This window comes from Acanthopagrus latus, chromosome 5 (assembly GCF_904848185.1).
Source record: "Acanthopagrus latus isolate v.2019 chromosome 5, fAcaLat1.1, whole genome shotgun sequence".
NCBI classification, from domain to species: Eukaryota; Metazoa; Chordata; class Actinopteri; order Spariformes; family Sparidae; genus Acanthopagrus; species Acanthopagrus latus.
In genome coordinates, this window is record NC_051043.1 from 11,093,624 (window position 1) to 11,115,696 (window position 22,073).

General features: G+C 47.4%; 1 protein-coding gene across 1 annotated transcript in view; it reads left to right on the forward strand.

The window, feature by feature from the left end:
* The window catches only part of setbp1 (SET binding protein 1), a 35,385-nt gene extending 19,151 nt beyond the window's left edge, over positions 1 to 16,234 (forward strand). The window contains exons 3-7 of the mRNA XM_037098002.1: positions 3,033 to 3,454; positions 3,832 to 5,778; positions 5,913 to 6,120; positions 6,231 to 7,296; positions 11,433 to 16,234. Coding sequence (XP_036953897.1) covers positions 3,033 to 3,454; positions 3,832 to 5,778; positions 5,913 to 6,120; positions 6,231 to 7,296; positions 11,433 to 11,938 — 4,149 coding nt within the window. The 3' untranslated portion in view covers positions 11,939 to 16,234. The remainder of the gene's footprint in view (positions 1 to 3,032; positions 3,455 to 3,831; positions 5,779 to 5,912; positions 6,121 to 6,230; positions 7,297 to 11,432) is intronic.
* Positions 16,235 to 22,073: the final 5,839 nt, after the last annotated feature.

Here is a 22,073-nt window from a genome sequence, read left to right on the forward strand (position 1 = left end):
TACCTCCCCTCATGTCAAACTTTTTTGTTTTCATCCTGATCACCTTTTTAACGGCCTGCTGAGTGTGTGAATGTAACATGCAGACACGCACGCACATATTTGTCAGTAAATATACGCTGACTCATCTGCAAAGTGCCTTTCAGTTGGTTGATTGTGGCACTTAGTCACATATTATCCATGACCTCCTCCGCTGCACTGTGACCTTATCTAATGGTTACATCACCAGTGGTAAGGAATGTGCAGTGCCATATCTGCCTGCATTCTGGTGTTAGAGAGTCTTTGTGAGACTGACTGAGACCAATCAGTGTTGTTACAGTGTTAACCCGGAGGAGCACATCCTAGAAATGGTTACTGACCAAGCTGAGGAGGAAGACACTTCACCCCTCACATAGCCCCCAGCACCTCAAGAGCGGGAGGGTGCATCGCGGGTCGAGGAGCAAACATGCGCTTGGTCTGCACTGTGTTAGCCTTTCTGCTTATCTAGATTTGATCGGAGGGGACTTTTAGAAGAAGGGCAGTGTGGAAAAGGTTGAAGCCTCGTTGCTCTTGTGCTTGCGGGCTGCTCCAGAGGGTCAGAGTCCATGTTAGTGCTGATTTCCTGCTCGCTGCCCCCTGCTGCAGGCCAGCAGTAGCACAGGGTGATGGCAGTTCCCTATTCACACAGCACATGACAGGAGCAGGGCAGTCTATGTACAGCAGGGAAATATCTGAATCAATTTGTCTAGAGCAGCAATGTTTTTCTGTGGCCTTAGAGCACCCGTACAGAGTCTGAGTGTATGTATAGAGTTTTACAGTACATGAAGACAACAGGGCCCTCAGTACAATAATAAAACAGCACTGCAAAACATGCAAATGACAGAAGTACACAGTACATATAAAAATTAACATATGAAAAGCTGTCAGGTTATGGGAGTGATCGAGGTTGACCCTGTCTAGACAAGTTGAGGGGAATAAGGAGTTATTTTCACACTGTGTTGACTTCAACAACCATGGGAGTACATCCGTCTATTTATATTTGCTTGTGTGGATATCAGACAGTGGGTGTATTTTCCCTGGAAATGCTTCATGGATTGTGAGAGGCGTAGAGGAGGGGAGAGGGAAGAGATGGTGGTAGAAGGGCGGAAACTAAGAACAAAAAGCTGAAGTGGTGCCAATAACCCAACCACAGCGGGGGGGGCCTCTTTCAGTTTTTCCTCTTTTTCTTGTCTTTTGCTTTTCTATATCCAGTAGGAAATATGTTCATGATTCCTCACTTTTATCATTTCACTGTGGTTGCTTTGTGGCTAGTGAGGAGGATACATTTTATACTTCTGTGCATTTTTACATCTGTGCATGTGCATGCCTGTCTGTCTTCATCTCTCCAACTGCCTCCCTCTCCACGTCTGTTTTTTTCTCTGTGCCCTCCTTTAACCTGAATCAACAGGTATTCTAGGACAGGTTAAATGAGAACGCAGGTGTGTATCAGGTGTCTGTCATCTTATCCCCCTGCGGACAGTGTCACCTCTCCAGTGTCACCATGCGCACATGCGCATTCACTCCTACATACACACGTCTCAGAGCTGAAAGGAGACCACAGCAGTGTGTTCAGGAGATAAATGAGAGTTTGCATGTGCACATGCATTTTCTGGCATTGTTAATCATTTACTCTGCTAAGTGTTTGCTTGTGTGTGTCCAGTGTGTTTTCACCCATGTGCTGGATGTTGTGTTACTCAGCATTCACTTGAGAGTGTGTGCAGCCCGCATCTGACTGATAACCTGCTCCTGCAGCCAGTGTATAAGAATTAAATAAGTGCAAGTGCCTGACTGCTTAAGGTAAAGCAGACAGAGAAAGAGTAGGAACCAGGTTGGATAGTGAAAGAGAAGCGACAGAGGAGGTTGAAAGTGGCTTGATATAATGAAGGCAGAATGGGACAATATGCCCTGTGATAAGGACTACAGTATGTACAGTATTAATTTTTATTTGTAAGTGTGTGTATGTGTATCTGCAGCGTGTAAGAAAACTTCATTGGACAGTGTCCTGATCCATCTAGACTAAAATTGGTTGCCTGACTCTGGTCATACATTTTGTGCTACTAGATTTGAAGCAGGAATTTGTAAAGCCTTTGAAATATGTATATCTACTGTATTTAAGTGTGAGTGTGTGCATTTGCACGCTTGTGTGTATATGCTTAGAGGCAGGCCTGCGGTTAGGTTACATCTCCCTGCAGCGCAGCAGAACAGTGTCTTGTTGCGTCATACTGAGTCTGTTAATAACAGGCTAAACCACAAAGGCCATCCGCTGTTCTATTTCTCATCTTCCAGGAGTACGCTGATTATGCAGCAGTGATACATACAATCGGGTCATGTTGTGATACAGTATATCGAGTTTTTGCATTTTCAGTTTTACATGGAATGTAAAATGTCTTTACTTGTCATTGTGGAAAAAAGGGGAAAAATGATGCTGCAGTTTTGGAGATATGTTGTATACACCATTGACGGTATGATGGTGTAAGTTACTTTTTGAACAATTCAGGAGAGTTATGAATAAAATAAAGATAATGAATAGTAAATAATTCTACCAGTCTAGGGCAGTCGGGGACATGACTTAGCTACTGTAGGCTACTATGTTTGTGTGCAGTCAGATACCCCCATCCCCACCCCTCCCTGCCCCCACCTCTCACAGCATGCAACATCCTTGCCACAGGAATTTAATTGCTCTGTAAACAAGCCTTTTGTTTTGTAGCACACTGTTAGCTCATGCACACTAGATGTATTAAAAGCCTCAGTCCTGCCGTGAAAAGACAAGAATGTCATATCAGAGAACAATAATCACTGATCTGATATCTGCAGACAGAAAAAGAAACTATTCAGAACTGGATGCTGTGCTACATGTGTGTGATCTCTGTGAAGACAGGAAACAGAGTCATCACAGTTTTCTGATCACATTATCATTATCATATCATTCGTCTGCCCCTGCAGCTATATAAAGCTGTCTTGTGATTGCAGTCTGTATATAGTAACCAGACTTTGTTTCTCTTTTCTGTCATCCGCAGACATACGAGCGCCAGTTCAGAGTGCCTGAGCAGAGAGAGGGAGGCCTGCTGCAACTACTGGGAGATCACACTCCACCCAAACACCAGCTTCGCAGCTCAGTCCTCCCTGCACATGCACCCTCACACACACAGCAAACACAGCACACTCTCACGCAACAATTCCAACACACTCATGCACACCAACACCAAATCAATCCAGACTGGATCACATCTTCAGCACCTTCTGCGTCCCCAGCCAACCCAGCGGACCCTGAGCCAGCCAGAGAACTGGCAGGAGCCAGTAGGAGCTCTTTGCTCGATCCAACACAACCTTTCTCACGAACAGCGGCACGAAGCCCCTCACCTCAGAGATCTCTGACTCCAGACCTGCAGTTGCCAGTAGTTACAGATGCCAGTATTCTCAACCTGACCTCTCTCAGCAGGTATGGTACATGTTCCTGTGTTGTGGAGCTTATCATGAGCCAAACATGATCACTAGAACAAAAATACTGTGTACTCATGCAGGATGGGAAAAACTTGATGCAGTTTTGTGTTGTGATATCTTGTGAAACAGCATTTTATGTTTTTATGAGTGTTTATGTGAAACCACAACCGAAAAAGAATGATTAAATCATAGCTCAACTATTATAGTACCATCATATGACAAGAGTCATCTGGTGATACCCAACTCTATGCATGGTGACACGTAAATTAGTAAATGTTCATACTGTACCGTCTGTGTAGTATTGCTAAAATACAAAACATCCTTTCTCTCTCCATTCCACTTGTCATCATTTTTTCTCTGTATACATCTCTCCAGGGGGAGGGGTTTGCAAGAGGTCAGCGAACAGCTCTTTGGGAACATCAAGAGGAAATACGGCAGGAAGGACTCCCAGAGGATGCTCTGTAATCCCCAAAGTGCTGATACACCTTGGGGACGACAGCCTGAGAAGGGATCTGAGAGCCCAACCAATTCAGAGGAGAGGCAGAAGTACAGGCAAGAGGAGACAGCTGAGCGATTCCATGAAGAAAGGGAGGAAAGGAGAAAAGAAGAAAGGGAGCGAGTGATTGCTGGGAGGAGAGGAGATGAAGAAGACAGAGGGCTGCCCATGCTGGCAGAGGAGGGAAAAGGAAGAAAGAGGCGGAGGAGGCCTTCTTTTGACGAGTCATTTTCTGTAGAAGAGCAATCACAGCAACAGCCGGACACTGACACTACAGAGAAACACCAGCCTGGGCCCCCAGAACCCAAAGTAGCACATAAGATGGACACTCACAAAAATGATTCTCGGCTTTCAAGTCAGGCTGATGTCAGTAGAGAGAGGATAGAAAAAGCAGAGAGAGCAGATAAAGGTGATAAACGTGAAAAAGGAGAAAGGATAGACAGGGCAGACAGAGCTGAGACAGTCACAAGTGGGTCTGACCCAGAGTCAGCTTTGAATGCAGGCAGAATGAAAAAGAACCCTGTGGGTCGCCCTAGGATCAACACAGACGCCCTTAAACATAGAGAGCTTCCTCACAATCACATCAACAAACCCAATCTTAACACGAACCCTAGACTTCTGAGCCCAAACCCAAGCCCCAACCCCAGGGGTAGCATCAGCCCCAGCCCCAGCCCTAAATCAAGGGCAAACATTAGCCCCATTCCCAGCCCTAGACCCAGTGCAGCCCTGAGTCCGAGCCCCAGCCACAGCACCAGCTCAACAGCCAGTTCCAGAACAGCCAAGGCCAAGGACAGATGGTCCTACCTGAAAGCGAAAAGCCATGCCAGCCTCATGTCACCCCAGAGAGACAACCGTGGTAGCCCATCGACCTTGGCTGACCCACCGTCTGCCTTCCCCATCACCCCCGCTAGCCCCCTCTACACCAACACTGACAGCCTGACGGTCCACACACCCATTAAGAGGAAACGAGGACGCCCCAAGAAACAGCCACTCTTGACAGTCGAGACCATCCACGAGGGTACCTCCACCTCACCTCCAAGCCCGCTGGCACAGGAAACCTCTGCAGGGTTTCACCGTAGGAGGAAGACACACGCACTAAACACATTAGTGCAGATGGCCTCCACACCCACCAGCGCCAATTCTAACAGTCTGAAGCTAAAGCGTGGCAGGGGCTATCCCAGGCCACTGAACAAGCTGAAGCTTGGCAAAATGCAGAGCATCCTGAATGAGATCCTCTCAGGTTCCAGTCAGAATGGCACTCTGGGTCTGAAGTCATCTTCTGCCCCCGTTACCTCAGCTATGACTGCCATGGCATCCACCATCGAGGCCCGGCTGGGAAAACAGATAAATGTCAGCAAGAGAGGAACCATCTACATTGGTAAAAAGAGAGGGCGTAAACCCAGAGCAGAAACTCAAGGCTCCAACCCTCCCAAAGCCACTAGGGACAAGCCCCCGCTGTCTGTCTCCGTATCCAGTCTGTATGAGAGCCCTGCAGTGCCTTCCACAACCTCGTCTCCCAGCTCCAGTGCTCCATCCATGAGAGCCAGCCACTCTGATGCCACTATGCCCAGTTTGCAGCCCATCTCAGCCCTGCCGTCCAAGCCGCTAGGCAGGTCCTTTCTCTCTGGGGGATGGAAATTATCTCCGCCACGCCTTCTGGCTAATTCACCTTCCCACCTGTCAGAGGGGGCATCAGTGAAAGAGGTGACTCTGTCCCCCATCAGCGAGTCCCACAGTGAGGAGACTATTCCAAGTGACAGCGGGATTGGGACAGACAACAACAGCACCTCAGATCAAACTGAGAAGGGTCCCGCCTCTAGACGCAGGTGCAGTACACTGCCATTACACCTCTTTATTTTTCTTGAGTTATTGATTAATGAGCCTGTGTTTTTTCATATCACCAAATTTCATTAGGATAATGTTCTAATGCGACTTTATATTTTATGTTGTGTTCATACAGGTACTCATTTGATCTCTGCGGGTTTGAGACTGCGGAGGCAGCAGCCCTTGAAGCATCCAACAGGGGCAGCAGAGCACGCTGTGAACGGCAAGCAACTGCTGTTGACAACTTCCTGTCACAGCAGGAAAAGAAGCAAAAACATCATCGGCGGAAGAGGAAGTGCCTACAGAGCCGGGATCATCTCCACTTTCTCTCTGAACTGGAGGAGGTTAGAAACACTATAATACATTCTGTGTGTTATCTTTGACCTAGCACTGTAATGTCTAAAAGTGTATGGTCTGTTTTCCTAAATATATCCTCTTTTAAATCTTCCTGTAGGTTGTGTTAAAGCTCCAGCAGCTACGAGTGTCTCACAGACGATACACCTGCTACCCTCAGCATCCCTATCCATCCATTTTCCGCCTCAACTTCCATCACTACTACCCTGTTACCTACGACTCCTACTCCTGTGACTCCAGTTCGTACCTGCGGAGGAGTGTTGATCTGAAGGCTAAGAGGAGACGTGGCCGTCCAGCCAAAGCCAGTGAGCCTATCACATCAAAGCTGCCTTTTGTCCAAGGATATGGTTATCCGCTGGCTGGGGGAAATTACTATGCAGCACCGTATGCGATGCCTTACGCACCTACTCTGAGTCTGGGCTACTTTCCCCCTGCTCCACCATTTTACCTGCCCCATCACTCACTTGGTCCTGCACCTCCATCTCCCTTCATGAGGCCAGCTGTCCCCCCTCCCAAGGCTTTCCACCCCAGTGGACACACAAAGCTCCAGCCCGGGGCCAAGATTCGCAGCGCCAGTGGTCCACTCCAGGGGCCCTCTGTTAGAGGAGAGGGCCTTGGATCCCTGGGCAGTGGCAGTGCGAGTGGTCTTGCAGGGGTTCGCCTCCATAAGAGGAAGCACAAGCACAAACATAAGCACAAGGATGAGCCCCTCCTCTCACTGCGAGACCGGCAGGAATTGGGTGGGCTCTTCAGTGGAGCCAAGACCAATGCACGTCTCAGCATGCTGAGTGATCGGAGGGACTTGGCCAGTCAGGGCTCTTCAAAGCATCTGGAGAAGCAGAGGGGCAGTGGTCGGGGCTCGAGCATGGGATCCAGCTTAGGGATGTTTGAGTCGGACCAGCTGTCCACACATTCTCTTGCTGACAGCCAGTTCCACTCCCGTCAGACTCGACAGCCAATAAACAGCTTCGTGAGCAGCTACAGTAGCCAATCACAGCGGACAGAATCAGCTTCAGACATCTTTTTGGGGTCACGGGAGGACGAGTGTGGTGGGAGGAGCAGGATGACGCGGCTTGCTGTTTTTGGAGATCAGGGCTTAATGTCATTCCAAACTGCCCGGCAGGAGCCAGGACAGGTGAACAAGTGCTCCAGTCCGCCCCTCACTGGTAAGAACCACTTACATTAGGATTACCTGTTCATTTTTAATCTACTAAACTGTGTGTTTACAAGAGAGTTCGCTGCCCTTTTGCCATTCACAGGGACAGCATTGCAAGAAGCAATGCTTACTTTGATGATGTGTTTGAGGTTTGCGGTTAGCCCAAACTGCAGTAACTGCCTGTTGATTCACTTGTGGCTAGACTTTCTGTGGCTACCTCACAGTAAGAGCCATCCATGATTCACCTGTGAAAATCTTCAGATATAAAGCACCAGCAGGAAGTGTTCATCTGACAGTAACAGCGTAACAGCAATGGACCTTATCACAGATCCGATTGCAAGGCAAAGAAGAGCAGGTCATTAAATAGGCAGTGAGATTCCTATCTGTAGGAACAAGAAGGTATTAGTGGACCACAAGTCAGGTCTTTTAAGAATATGGCTTTCTTTTTAGTCAGCTGCTTGACCACAGATTTAGCTAATGAGTTCACCATAAATTTGGTATAGCTTGGTTGCTGCCAGTACATTCAGTGTACCTTGCTGTGAGGGAACACTGGGTGTGGATGATGTTCATTAAATGACAAGTTGCTACACTTCTGCTTTACAGTGTAGCATCTTGGTGTTGGAGGCCAGTTATATATAACCATAACATCCCAAGCTCAAGGTTGCAGAAGTGTTAGAGCTGCTAAATTGGGAGTATGTTTGCAAAAATAATTGGGGCCCAATATATTATTCTGTTCCCTAGTGATAACAGGCTTGTTATTAACTGGCATAGAGACTTAATCACGTATTTAGTCAGAGTTAACAGGGTTTTTGCCATGTGAAATTTAGATGGCAACATTCTCATCAAGGTGTTTCCTATTTAAAAACATGCTATGTATAGCAATATCAGGGCTTAAAGCAGACAAAGAGGCAGCGTAGCCCCAAATTCTCACCAGCAGACTAATGTGTATTTTGGTACATTTTGTTTTCTGCTGTCTTTGAGCACATCTGGCCGGGGATAGAGAGAACGTAATGCATGGATGGAGACGACTATAATTCACCAATCTCTCCTTCCTCCCCTCCCTTCCTCCTCTCCTGCCAATGCCTTTGCCAAAGATATATTATTCACACAGTGTGATTTATTTTCTACAGACACGCCGTAAAAGGCCCTTGCCTGTGTTAAAAGAGCTGGCTGGCAGCCAGGGGTTTAATGACTGGGGCCTAGTCCAGTGGCGGGGAGGAGAAGCCAGGGGCTCAGTTAGAATACACCCCCCACCCCAAGGGATCCAGGACGGATGACTCATATACACATTACCCCCCTCCACTCCCCACCCTCCACCTAACCTAACCCCCCCTCAACGTTATCCCTCTAGTGTTGTTATTCTCTTCTACCTTCCATGTCCTTCCCTTTTCTCCTTGTGCTGCTTCTGCAGTTCTTGCCCTTGATTTCCTTTTTCCTCTCTCCCACAATCCCCACATCTATACGCAGACTTCCCCTTGTTTCTCCGCCTCTTCCTCCCCCTCCCCCTTCTATCGCTCTTTCCTTCTTCCTTTTCTCTTTCTGCTTTTTTTCTCGTTCCCCCATTCCCCTCTCTTTCCCCCCATTCACTCTGCCCCTCCTCTAGCATGACTTACTGCCTCACTTCACAGCTGTAGCCCAATTAAAACACAGGCGCGCGTGTGTACGCATGCATGCCATGCACAGCCATACATGTACACGTGCACATACAGGCAAAGACCCGCTCAGATACACACACATATGCACACACAGAAAAACTGAACATCCCTGTGGTCTGCACAATCTGATACAGATGCAAAATTCATGTTATTCATATTATTGTGTGACCATGCAATTGTGAGTTTTTAAATCATTCATTAATTGAACTAGTTTATAGTGATTTAAACAGCTTTATTTTTCATGCATGTGCATGTGTGTGCACTTGTGTGTGTATGTTTCTTCAACAATCAGCAGGTCACACTGCTGCTGACAGCAATGTCTCACATGCATATTTGCATAAAAGTAGGTAATCTTTGACTGAATCACTGAGAATAATTTTCTTTGTGTCAAATGACTAGTTTAAATATATGCATGCACTTTTATGCAGAAAAACACTCTCACTAAATAATAGTACATGAAGGATCACCTTAATCCTGTTTTAAGTCTGGTCTTAGCCACTGCAGGGTGGTAGATATTAAGTGAGCATGTATCTCTGTGTAGTAGTGACTTCCTATTCCACAGAGAAACAGGTCTTCAGTACTATACGGCCCCTCACACCGCTGAAGGTCACCAGTTTTATGTTCCGTGTATGCAGCTCATAAATTTCTGCTACTTTGTAGTGTGTGTGTGTGTGAGAGAGAGAGCTGAGCATGTGCACACTCCTGTGCAGCTCATAAACTACTGCTAGTTAGTGCTTTCTGCATTAGAATAATTTCACTGTCTGCCCTTAATTTGTGTGCAACAATAGAGTGAGATGTCCATCTGAGTTTCAAATGGAGCATGGTCAGGGCCTCTGTTTACCTTCCCTTGTTCTCATTTCACTAGCAAACATCTTACCATGCAGCTCTACACTCTTAATTTTCCCTTTAACGTTGTTATTGGTTCTGTTTAAATGTAAAAACGTGATCTATGACAGTATTAGATATGTACTCCATATCTTCTTGTGACGCTCAAAAAGCAAACACGAATTATTCTAAGGAAGGCCTCAAGATATTTTTAAAAAAGTCTCACACTGAAATATTTGATATTGATTTCTTTGATACAAGTATCAGTAGGAAGAAATATAGGAATTTTTAACAGATTACTAAAATAGCTAGTGGCAGAAAGACTGTTTGCTCTTGCATATCTGAAATGTGAAGAAGCTAAGCTAATATACCTTACTTGACATTGCACATTCTGCGATGTGACGATTGCATCTATGCACATTGCAAAACGATGTATTGATCTCAAACTTAACCCACGCCCATTCCACATTTTTGGGAATTTTTTAAAAAATAATTTCAATTCGCTGTGCCTCTCTTTTTAAATGTTATCCAGCAATCCAGCCTGCCATATTGGGTGTATAAAATCCACAGCTGTTTTGGTTTAATGCAGTCATCATGTGTTAGATCACTACTGAAACCTGCTACATTGTATCAGCAGCATTCTGGAGCAAAATAAGACAAGAGACGGTTAGGGAATCCAGGAATAGGAGTAAAAGCTCAAGAAAGAGAGACCAAACATGTTGTGTGCACACTGCTTGGGGACTGGTGGCTGATTGTGCTTTTCCTCCATTTTGGCTGTGTCTCAGTCTGAGCCTCGGGAACAGTGCCCAGGCAGGGAGGAGGGGGGAGCTAAGAAATGGGACAGAGATGGGAAACAAAAAGAATGACAGAGACAGACCAAGACCAGGAAGTGGTTTCAGAAATAGAGACGGAAATGAAATGGTGCAGTGTTACTAGTTTAATTGAAAATTAGAGAGTGGCATATTGCCGCCCACGAAGAGTTGAGTGGAAAAGAGAATGAGAGTGATGGGGAAAGGGGGAAAAGAAAGGATAGAACAGCGTGTAAAGGGCACGCTGCCCAGTTCACCAGTGTGAAGGAAACAATATGGCTCCAGTTACTTCTGCTCAGTCATTCTGAACCGCTGAATTCATTATTTGTGCGAGTTGAGCATGTGCACGTATGCACGTGTGTTTTTGTATCAGTGTCTGTGTGACTATGTGCATGTGGATAAATGTGTCGATATGCTTGTTTTTATTTCTGCGTGTGTGTTTGGCTCTTTGGCAGCCTGTGCTCCAGATGCACAGGGTTGTTATTGTGTAGCGACATATTAAATGGTTGAAGGAGACATTTCTGTGGGTTTCCTGCTAGCAGAATGGGATCTCCTTCTCACCCCTCTCCTCTCTGCTCTCTAGTAGACAATTACAGGATAGGATCTGCTCTCCTGGCTCAGCTGGGTTTTGAAAGGCTTACATGAATATGTCAAAATTAGCAGGAAGCTCTTGAAGCAAGAAAAAGACATTCTTTCCATGAGTTAAATTGGCATGATGTCTTTCCTGGCCTTTCCAAGGCTGCTCATTTTAACTGACACACTAGCATGAAAACTCCTCTCTCTTTATAGACCATGCTGTGCTATGTATTTACCTCATGATGTCTCACCTCACTGATATTGACTCTCTTCTTTCCCAGGTGTTCCCAGTAAGCGGAGGTATAAGCGACGCGAGGTGGAACAGATCCAGAAGGACGTGAGGAGGATGCATTCTTTGAACTTGGAGCATGTGCAGAAAATCCTCCGTGCCAAGCGCCTGCAGCGACAAGCCAAAACAGGAAACAATGTCATCAAAAGACGGCCCGGACGGCCCCGAAAACAACCCATAGAGGAATCAGAGCCGACCAACAGGAGGGAGGAAGATCGAGCTAATGGTCAAGGTTTGGACATGTTGGCCGGTAGGAGAGGTGATGGGAGGACACTGGGGATGCCTGTCCTGGAAAGGTGCGATGACCTGCCAGGTAGGCAGAGCCTCAGGCAAACCTTGACCCCCGGGCCTCTGGAGTTCTCAAATCATGATTCTATCTCAGCAACAATTGAGACAGTGGTCCATAAAGCACGATCTGTGCCTCCATTGGCCAAAGGAGTGAAACGCAGAGGAAGGGGCCACAGCAGGGACGAGTTATGGTCTCCTTCCAGTCAATAGATCTGCAGGAGAGTAACAGAGCAGTTATTGGAGTCAGTGCTGTTTCAAGCCGATCAGATGCAGTGCCCTAAATTCTGGGACTCCTTGGTGCACTTTGACTTGTTTCTCCTCTCTGATTTGTGAGGACTACAGCGGGTCAGTGGAGGAGCAGGAGGAGGGAACACTTCGGTTCCGTCCCTCTGTCTGCTCAACCCGACCAGATATGAGCCTTTTAAGGATTCATTGGACCTTCATTTACAATGGCACTATATGGTACTATTTGATACTGAATCTGATGCTATAAAATGTGTGGTACTTATGATAGTGTAGGATATTATGTGATTCTTTATGTAACTGATACAGTGATGTTTATGGTACTTTATGATACTGTATCTGAATGTGGCTTTAGCCATATATTTACCAGCAAGGGGAGGGGGAATGGTTAATATTAAACTGTGCAGCTCTGCTTATTTTTTGCCTTTCTGAGGAAGCTTGTCAAAGACATGTGGGATAATGCAGCAGTAATTAAGCCACCTTACCCCATTACTTATCCCTGTACTTTGCTCCCATCCCCATTTGTACCTTCCTTGTTTTCCTACTCTCTCAGAGAAGTAACTCATTCTTGCTGGCAGCTCCTCACCCCCGTCCCTCTTCCCTGCTTGGCACTCACCCCAATTCTTTAGCCCTCCCTGGTGCCTGCCACTCAACTTTATCTCCCTTTGTCATCTCATCTACTCCCAATCAGGTTTTACATCTCCCATTGCTTGTGCTCCCTCAACCTACTCCCTGTCTCATTTATTTCTCCCTCCCTGCTCAGGCCTGTCCTGAGCAGTGACATAAAGGCAATATGGTGGATCAGACTGTCCTAGATTGTACATAGAAACAAAGTCCACTGTTGCCTGCCTTGTACAATGAGAAACCAGCTCATAGACATGTACTGGCATACAGTATATCAAATAGAATTGTTGTACCATAGACAATGAAAGTTGTGTATTGTTTTATAACCAAAAACAGACATGGGTGCGACTCAAGACAAGTTTGTTTTCAGACAGAAGAACCACATGTATTCATTCATACACACATTATTGTGTTTATATCCAGGGGGCATTGCATACAGGAGGAATATCAGGTGTGTTTTTAGTAAACCTTAAAATTGGTTTAATGCACTATGAAAAAAACCATACACTTGCATCAATCAAATGCAGCACTTACATGCTTGACCCAGCATTAGTTTTTGGCCTTTGATGGTGTGGATATCCATTCCAGAGAGCATGCATTATTTTAATCAATTTGTATATGCAGGCTGCGCAGCCAAAAGCGTCAAACCGAAGCCCGAGTTTGAATCGTAATTGGACAGTTCAGCTGAAGAGGGCTCACAGTCAGTGTTTCGAAAAGCTAATCCCAGTCTTTTCTCCTTAACATGATTTTCAATCCATATCCTTGGAGATGTTTTTTTTTTCTAAGTAAATCCAGTATTTAGATTTAGAAACCAAAGTCTCAGTATTCAGTGTAAGGATGTAATATTTAAAAGAATCTAAATCAGAGTTTGACAAACTCTCCACCATGTTGGCACCAATGTAAAGCATTCCTATGTGCACTCTAGAATGTAGCCATCTTGGATTTTTTGTGTCAATATGTTAAGCCTTTGTTAAACTCTATCTACAGTGTATGAGGCTTTGGGTAGTGGTTGGTTGGTATTCTCTCATAAGTATTTCAGAATATAAGCAATGGATCAGTGTTTCTTCGGCAACTTTGTTTTGTTTCAGGAGATTGTCCTCTTTGGGTTGGGTGGGATTCTCAGTTGCAGCAGTTCAACTTGTGCCTTATGTTTCTTTCTCCCACCAATTACATTTGACTTGAGAAATATCAAATGGCAAGGAGTGCCACAGAAATTGACCCAAAATATTCATGATTGTGCATCTGACGCGTGTCTTAGTCATCAGAACCCTGTCACAGCTTCCATAATCAGCATCCTCTGTCACCGGACACTGAGTCTGTCACTTAGCTTTCTCCTAGTTTTCTGACCCATATCATCCTAACAGAACTAGAAGGGCTGGAATACAATATGATATTACTGTATTAAATACACATCACGTACCGGCATACATACAGCTATACAGCAGTGTTGGAAGCAGAAAGGTCCACTGTATCAGATGTATATCTATCCAGAGATAGTGATTGTACCCAATGTCCTAGGTATAATTGAAGATCAAGTACTCTGCACAGTATTTAACCAGTTATTTGCAACATATAATTGGTTATGTAGTGAGCAAAGGAGAGACAGAGGAGGTTGTTGTGGAAACCACATTCTCGTGCATTGTTGTTCGCTATGCATCAGGCCATGCCTGGCAATGACCTTAAAAGGAATTTCTGTTCTGGGTCCACCCTTCAACAAAGAGAAATAAGTGGTCTTATTTAATGAATAAAATGAATTCATGTAACAAGAATTGTGAATAATACCAGTAATAATTTGTAATAAGTTGTGCAGAAAGTGACTATCATTTCATGAAAACTATAGTTACTGCAGCTCTATGCAGTACAGCCTTAACCAGATGTAAAACTACAGTATTGAAGTGTTTGTTGTAAATAGTGTTAGTATGTCCATCCTGCATGGATACCAGTTGGGCTCCACTATGCTGGGACTGTCTCCTAAAACCACAGTAGACCTTCTCTCTCTATTAAGACTGCTTCAGACCCAAGAAAACATTGATTGATTTCCCTATTCGACAGATTCCACTGTACATTGACAGTTGCCATTCCAGTCTGTTAAATTTCACTGAATACTAAGCTAATTTGCCTTATCACACCTTCAAAAGTTCTTGGAGGATACAAGCCCCACTGTAGTGCACTCGACCAAAAATAGGAATCCCAGCTGACTTGCAGCTATTTTGCCTGCAGCCAGTTGGGGCAGTGCAGTAGCATAAAGAGTAAGCAGGAGGATTGTGTGTGTGGGGGGAGTTCTCAGAGGACATAGCCAAAAATACACTCGCCCTAACATGAGTGAGCTTAACCTTACTTTGCTCGATGACTTTCAGTGGGTCTGCAGTCTGTTGTGGTGAAGACGAGGTCTAGATATGTGGTCCATGAGGTGTAGAGACTACACGCTTGGCAGCTTCCTCCCTCCATACTGTGGTCAGTCAGCGGTCTCTGATGTAAGAGTTAAAGACCCCAGGTGTTGTCTGTCCTGTCCGTCTCTCCTACCAGCCAATGCTCCGGTGCCTTCTAACACTGACAAGTATTGTCCTAATCCAGAGCTTTCACTCTACACAGAGACTGCAGAGGGGAAGTGGCTGTGAATAGGGTTCAAGGTCACTGTTGTTGTATCGTATTTAGCAGCTAATTTGGACCAGTGGCTACAGGAGAGCCCAAAGTACTGATGTGAGGATCTTTTTCTGCAGATCTTAAATCAGTGGTTGGGGTGTATTCACTGTAGTCTACTCGTACCAGTTCACTACAGCAACTAGGATGGGATAATATGGCACCTATATCTTAATCACCCCCCATTCCCTTTGTAGCATGCTGTGATGAGTGTCCTACACACGGAGTGAGGGGTCACGCGAGGCAGAGCTTCATAAATGTACATGTAGTCATCCTCACAGCATACGTTACAGTTCTAAGCTATAATGTTGTTCAAAGCTGAAAGTGCAGACGAAGCATTGAGAAAACCAATAAATGTACTTCTTTAGAGCACAAAGTGAGCTCTTCTAACAGTGTGGGCATATTTTAGTTTGTATACATAGTGTATTTGAACCTTTTTCTAGAGTGGGTTTCCTTTATTTGCATGCTCAACTTGATTGTATGCATAAATATTTTAGACAAGCCGAGAAGTTGAATTTCAATTGAATTTGGAGCAAGACTTGTACATTGTTTGATATGTTTCTTTTTGTAATGAATTTTTTAATTCATGAAGCATTTTTGTACATTGTATGAATATTAAAAACTGCAAATATTTGACATATAGAGTAAATACTAGATGCGCATGCATATGCATATATCCTTCACAGTATGTATGTGTAAATGTACACATATATTTTGTATTTGCATTTGCTGGCATACAGATATATGTCTTAAGCACATATATACATGCAATATATATGTATATACATGTCCGCTGGCATGCTTTTGGTCATGTTTATCTTTCATGATCTTGTAGGTTCTTTTTTTTTTTTTTATTTCTCTTTCCTCAGAAAGAAAAGCTCATTCTTTTGCTACCCTTCTGTTGGCTGGCAGCGTTGAGCACTTATTAAGAAGAACTACAGTTGAAGTTGTTCATGTTATCCATTGTGTGAAATAATAAATGACTTTATTGACAGCTGATGGTGGCGCATACTTTCTTCTTTCTGCCTAGGGAACGATATTCTGATCTCCTAAAAACTGCTTTGTCACATGCTGAGATACGGCTGATAAGTCGTTTTGTGTTAAGAGCCAGTTGAGACTTGTGTGTGCGTGTCTGTGTGTGGTGTGTGAGTGTGTGCAGCTTGCATGTGAATGTGAGTGGGAGTGAGATGACAGGAGGGTTTGCTGCACTGTTGGTGCTGAATGTCAGATGGTCTCAGTGAATGAGTACTACCCCACAATGTGTTCGCTTGTTGCAGTTAAAAGAGAGGGAATCCTCTCATCAGATTATTCCACAGCCTCACTCAGTCACACTCACATGCACACGCATGCACGCGCACGCACGCACGCACACATACCTACACACTGTTACTCTGGTACTTGTTCATTAGCCAAACCTACATCTCTAAATCCTGCCTGCACTAGCCCATCGGTATCAGTTCTATGTGGGCTGGGCTGCAGGCTGCTCTGTTATTGGATGGAGCTGAGTGGGAAGTGCCCCACTATTGGCTGCTGCCAACTAGTAAAATTCTTCTGTTACCATGGTTGCAGGGTGAGCTGCCCAAATGTGTCTCAGTGTATCTAGTGGTGCTGATGGAACCATTGGCATCACCGGTGTTTTGCAGAAAAAAATCCCCACTCTGATGGAAGTCAGGGCTGCAGTGGGTCTGCACCCAAATCACTCTCTACTGATGCCTGTAAATGAGCCCACATGGCCTCACTCCACCTCGAGCACAAGAGAGAGCATGAGATAGATCTCCTGGGCTGTGATCACGATGAAACAGCACAGAGAAGCACATCCTGCATGAAGGATTTACTGATGAGCCAGAGTTACACTTGAAAGGGGGGTAGAAAAAAAAAAAACAGGATCATCACTGTGATGTGCGATGTGTGGATTTTCTCACCAGGTTTAGCGTCATGTAGTTCCCTCCAAGGCAGAGCTGTTCACCGCACAAGCTCTGGGAAGCAAAAAAAAAGTCACATAATAATATAAACGGCACCATCATCGATGAGATTAACTAGTGGGGACAGGTGGAGTGAGTGAGCACAATCCCAGTGACATAATTTTACTGAGAGGGGTTTTTCTGACGTGTGAGTGAAACATTAATAGCATGTATAACTTATAAAATGTCACAAATAGAGGCGCCGTTTAGCTCAGTTGGTAGAGCAGGTGTCCCATGTACAGAGGCTCTGTCCTCACTGCAGCAGCCCTGGGTCTGAGGCCTGGGGCCCTTTGCTGCACGTCACCGCCCCTCTCTGTCCTCCTGTTGTCTTTTCAGCTGTTTTCTGTCCATATAAAGGCCAAAAAAAAAACAAAAACAACAACTTCAAAATGTCACAAATAAATTTCTATTTCATCCTTACTGACCGCCAGAGGCGGTGCTTCAGCACTGAATGTCTCCATCTCGCGCATGCGCAGGTCGAGTGTTAATACCAACAAAGTCACCCGTGACCCTTGACGATACCGGCTAGCCTATATCTTCCGCTGACGTCAGAGGATCTGTTCCGTCTCATTTTCTCGCTTTGCAGGTAGACGTACATCAGCGAGCTCTAGCTGAACTAAAACGTGTACTTCACTGCTACTTCGTCTCTGGTAGCCCTGCGACAACCTGTCGGAGCTGCGAGCTGCTCGCCCTCCAAGGGCTGTGACGAGCTGAGACGGAAGGTTTGTTGCAGTTTGCCGCGGACACCCCTTCGGATTACCATCGGTTCGTCTCTACAACTGGATGAGTATACCAGACGTTGTGTTACATCTCCTTTGGGTATCTCTTTCTTCGCTAAATAAGGTTGGTGAAGGCGATGTACTCGCTCTCTCTCCTGACATTTGTGATATTAGTTACGGGCGCTAGCGTTAGCATTGCCTGCCGGACCTAGCGTCTGTGTAATCGGTACACCGCTGATTGTACCCGCTTTCCGTTGAAGTCTTTTATGTCAGTGAAGCCAGCGTACTCGCTCCCTCTCCCGACATTTGTGCTGTTATTGGCGGGCATTAGCAGCTAGCGTTGCCCACTTGACCTACTGTCTGTGTAATCGGTACACCGTTGGTTGTATCCGTTTTCTGTTGTACTCTTATATGTTGGTGAAGCTAGTGTACTCGCTCCCACTCCCGACATCTGTACTACCGTTACATCTGCGAGTAATCTGTACAATTTGTACCCGCTTTTCGTTCCAGGTGTGGCTGGCACAGTCACCTCTCACTGAGGCGTGTCGGAGAACCCTCCGCAGCGTTCCAGTGGAACCCGGCGAGATTTTTGGGTCGGCTGCTGTAGAGGCGCTTGAGCGCACAGTCCAGGCCAGGCAGACGCGACAGCAGCTCTCTGGGCTTCATAGGAGTATGCCTCCTCCCAGCAGGCCGGGGGGCTCCTCAGCTCCCCCCAGGTGCCGCTCTCAGCCACAGACTCTCCCGAGCGGCTATCCTAGGTCTCAGCGACCGGCTCAACGCCAGTTCAAAGAGGTCCTCAGGGCTTTCGAGCCCCCGAACATCCACCCTCCAGACAACCTCAGACCTTTGACGCTGCCCGTCGTCCCCCCAGGGCCTCTAGAGGCCGGGGGACCAGGCGCTGAGAATCCGGGGCCGGTCGTCGGCTGTTTTTCCCAGCAGCAGCTCAGCTACTGGGCTGCTTCCACCTTGGACCCTTGGGTGATTTCCACCTTAACCCACGGGTACAAACTTCAGTTCTGACGCCGGCCCCCAGCCTTCGGCCGGGTCAGGCTTACCATCATACACGACCTGGCAAAAGCCCATGCCCTCAACCAGGAGTTGTCCGCCCTCCTGGACAAGGGTGCCATCGAGCCAGTAGACCCCCTGTCACCCGGGGGGTTCTATTCGACTTACTTTCTTGTCGAAAAGAAAGACGGGGGACTCCGCCCTATCCTCGACCTGAGGGGACTCAACAGGTTCCTGAAGGTGTTGAAGTTCCACATGCTCAGTACTGCAGAGGTTCTGCGTACTGTTGCCAGAGGGGAATGCTTTACTTCAATAGACTTGAAGGATACATACTTTCATGTCCCCATAGCACCACACCACAGACAGTTTCTGTGGTTTGCCGTCATTTTCAGTTCAGGGTGCTCCCGTTCGGCCTCTCCCTTTCCCCATGGGTGTTCACAAGGTGTGTGGCGGCAGCCCTCTCACCCCTGCAGGCGCAGGGCATGAAGATCCTGCCGTATCTGGACGACTGGCTGGTCTGTGCGCCGTCCCGGTCTCAGGTGACCAGCAATACAGCGACTCTCCTCTCACATGTGGCCCAGCTCGGTCTCAGAGTGAATTTCACAAAGAGCTGCCTGGTTCCCTCACAGAATACACTCTTTCTGGGGATGACACTTGATGCCGTTGCCATGAAGGCCTGTCCATCACCTGGGCGCGTGGACGACACCCTCCGCCTCCTTCTCCTCTTCCAGGAGGGCCGCTGCTTGCGCTACGTCCAGTATATGCGCCTCTTAGGCAAGCTGACGGCGGCTGCCACCATGGTCCCCTTAGGGTTGCTGGCACTGCATCCCCTTCAGAGGTGGCTAAACAGCTTCCACCTGGATGCCAAGCGGCACCGGGACAGGAAGCTCAAAGTGTCAAGGCATTGCCTCCTTGCTCTCGCCCCATGGAGAGAGAGATCATTTCTCCTTCAGTGCATGCTCATTGGCTCCATTGCATCCCGTCGGGAGACTGTCACAACAGACGCATCTCGCTCAGGGTGGGGTGCTGTGTGGCAGAACCGGACAGCTCAAGGCCTGTGGCCTGCACAGGACCGCTCGGACCATATCAATGTGTTGGAGCTACGGGCAGTGCACATGGCACTGCAGCTTTTTCTTCCCTTCCTGAGAGGGAGGCATGTGCTAGTACGGTCGGACAACGTCTCAACCATCTCTCACATAAACCACCAAGGGGGAACCAGGTCTGCACAACTGTTGCAGGTGTCCCGGGACCTCCTGTTGTGGGCGGCCCCCCGCCTAGCCAGCATAAGGGCGATGTACCGGGCTGCAGACTTCCTATCACGTCGCAAGCCACCCCCGGAGGAGTGGCGGCTCCACCCGGAGGTGGTGCTCAATATCTGGGACGTCTTCGGCAGGGCAGAGGTGGATCTCTTTGCCACAGAAGAGTCGACCCATTGCCCCCTCTGGTTTTCCTTGACAGAGGAGGCCAGCCCTCTGGGCCAGGATGCTCTCGCCCACCATTGGCCAGAGGGTCTTCTCTATGCCTTTCCTCCGATCCCTCTGATTCCTCAAATACTGCAGAGGGTCCTCCAGCAGGGCCACAGGCTGCTATTGGTAGCTCCCTTCTGGCCAGGGAGGACATGGTTTCCCCTGCTGCACAGGCTCTGCCGCGGCTCACCGTGGCGTCTCCCCGACAGGATGGATCTCCTGTCTCAGCTAGGGGGCCAGGTCTGGCATCCCGACCCTCATCGCCTGCAGCTCTGGGTCTGGCCATTGCAGGGCCCGACCCGCTGCTGACAGAGTGTTCAGACACCGTCCAGCATACTATACTGAATGCTAGGGCACCCTCTACTCGGATGCAGTATGAGAACAGATGGCAACTGTTTTCCGTCTGGTGCTCGGACAGGGGTGAGGACCCAAAAATTTTGGAGTTCCTACAGTCACTCCTGAACAGCGGACGGTCCCCTGCTACCTTGAGGGTGTATGTGGCGGCCATTTCCTCTCGACACGCCCAAGTTGATGACAGCACCGTGGGGTGCCTCAGACTTGTGTCCCTCTTCCTGAGGGGAGCCCTGAGGTTACAACCCCCGAAGGCACAGAGAATTCCAGCATGGGATCTACCCCTGGTGCTGGATGCTTTGTGTCTGCCTCCCTTTGAGCCCCTGGCGCAGGCAGAGTTGAAGTGGGTGACTGCTAAGACCGCCTTTCTCCTTGCCATCACTTCAGCAAAGCATGTCAGGGAGCTACATGCTCTCTCGGTGAGTGACTCATGCCTGAGGTGGAACTCAGATGGCTCAGGGGTCACTCTGTGGCTGAATACAGCTTTCCTTCCTAAGGTTCTGTCACTGTCGAACCTTAATCGACCTATCCACCTGGCACAGTTTATCCCCCCCTGCAGGGGAGGAAAGGTTAGGACTGCTGTGCCCCGTGCGGGCTTTAAGAGCCTATATAACTCTGACCTCAAGCATAAGACGGTCAGAACAGCTGTTCCTCTGTTATGGTGGTCCTAAGAATGGCCTTGCCCTCTCCAAACAGCGACTGTCGCATTGGATTGTGGACGCCATCACCCAGGCATATAAACACAGTGGTCACCCCGCTGCCATCCGTGGTGAGGTGCCACTCTACTAGGGCTGTCTCTACATCATGGGTGGCTCTGCATGGTGTGCCCCTGGGGGATATCTGTGATGCAGCATCGTGGGCATCACCAACTACCTTTTCCAGGTTCTATCGGGTGAATGTGGCCACTCCCCACCCACTGAGTGTGGCCCTGTTGCCCACCTCTACTGCTTCCTCTCACTGAGGTATGTATTGGCATTCCTCATGACTTTGTTGTTATGGGTCATCCAGTGCTGAATCACCGCCTCTGGCAGTCAGTAAGATGAAATAGAACGAAAGTTACGTAACTACGGTTCTATGAATCCTGGATGACCGCCAGAGCGTTCTGTCACTCAGAATCCTTGTGGTTTCGCGAGAAGATTCTGCAGGAACAGATCCTCTGACGTCACCGGAAGATATAGGCTAGCCCAGGGGTGGGCAAACTTTTTGATTTGTGGGCCACAATGGGTTCTAACATTTGACAAAGGGGCCGGACCAGGAGCAGATGGAAGGAGTGCTTTGGTAACCCCACCTCATTGGAGAAAAAATACAAATCTTGGGATATGGAGAAAACAGGTGC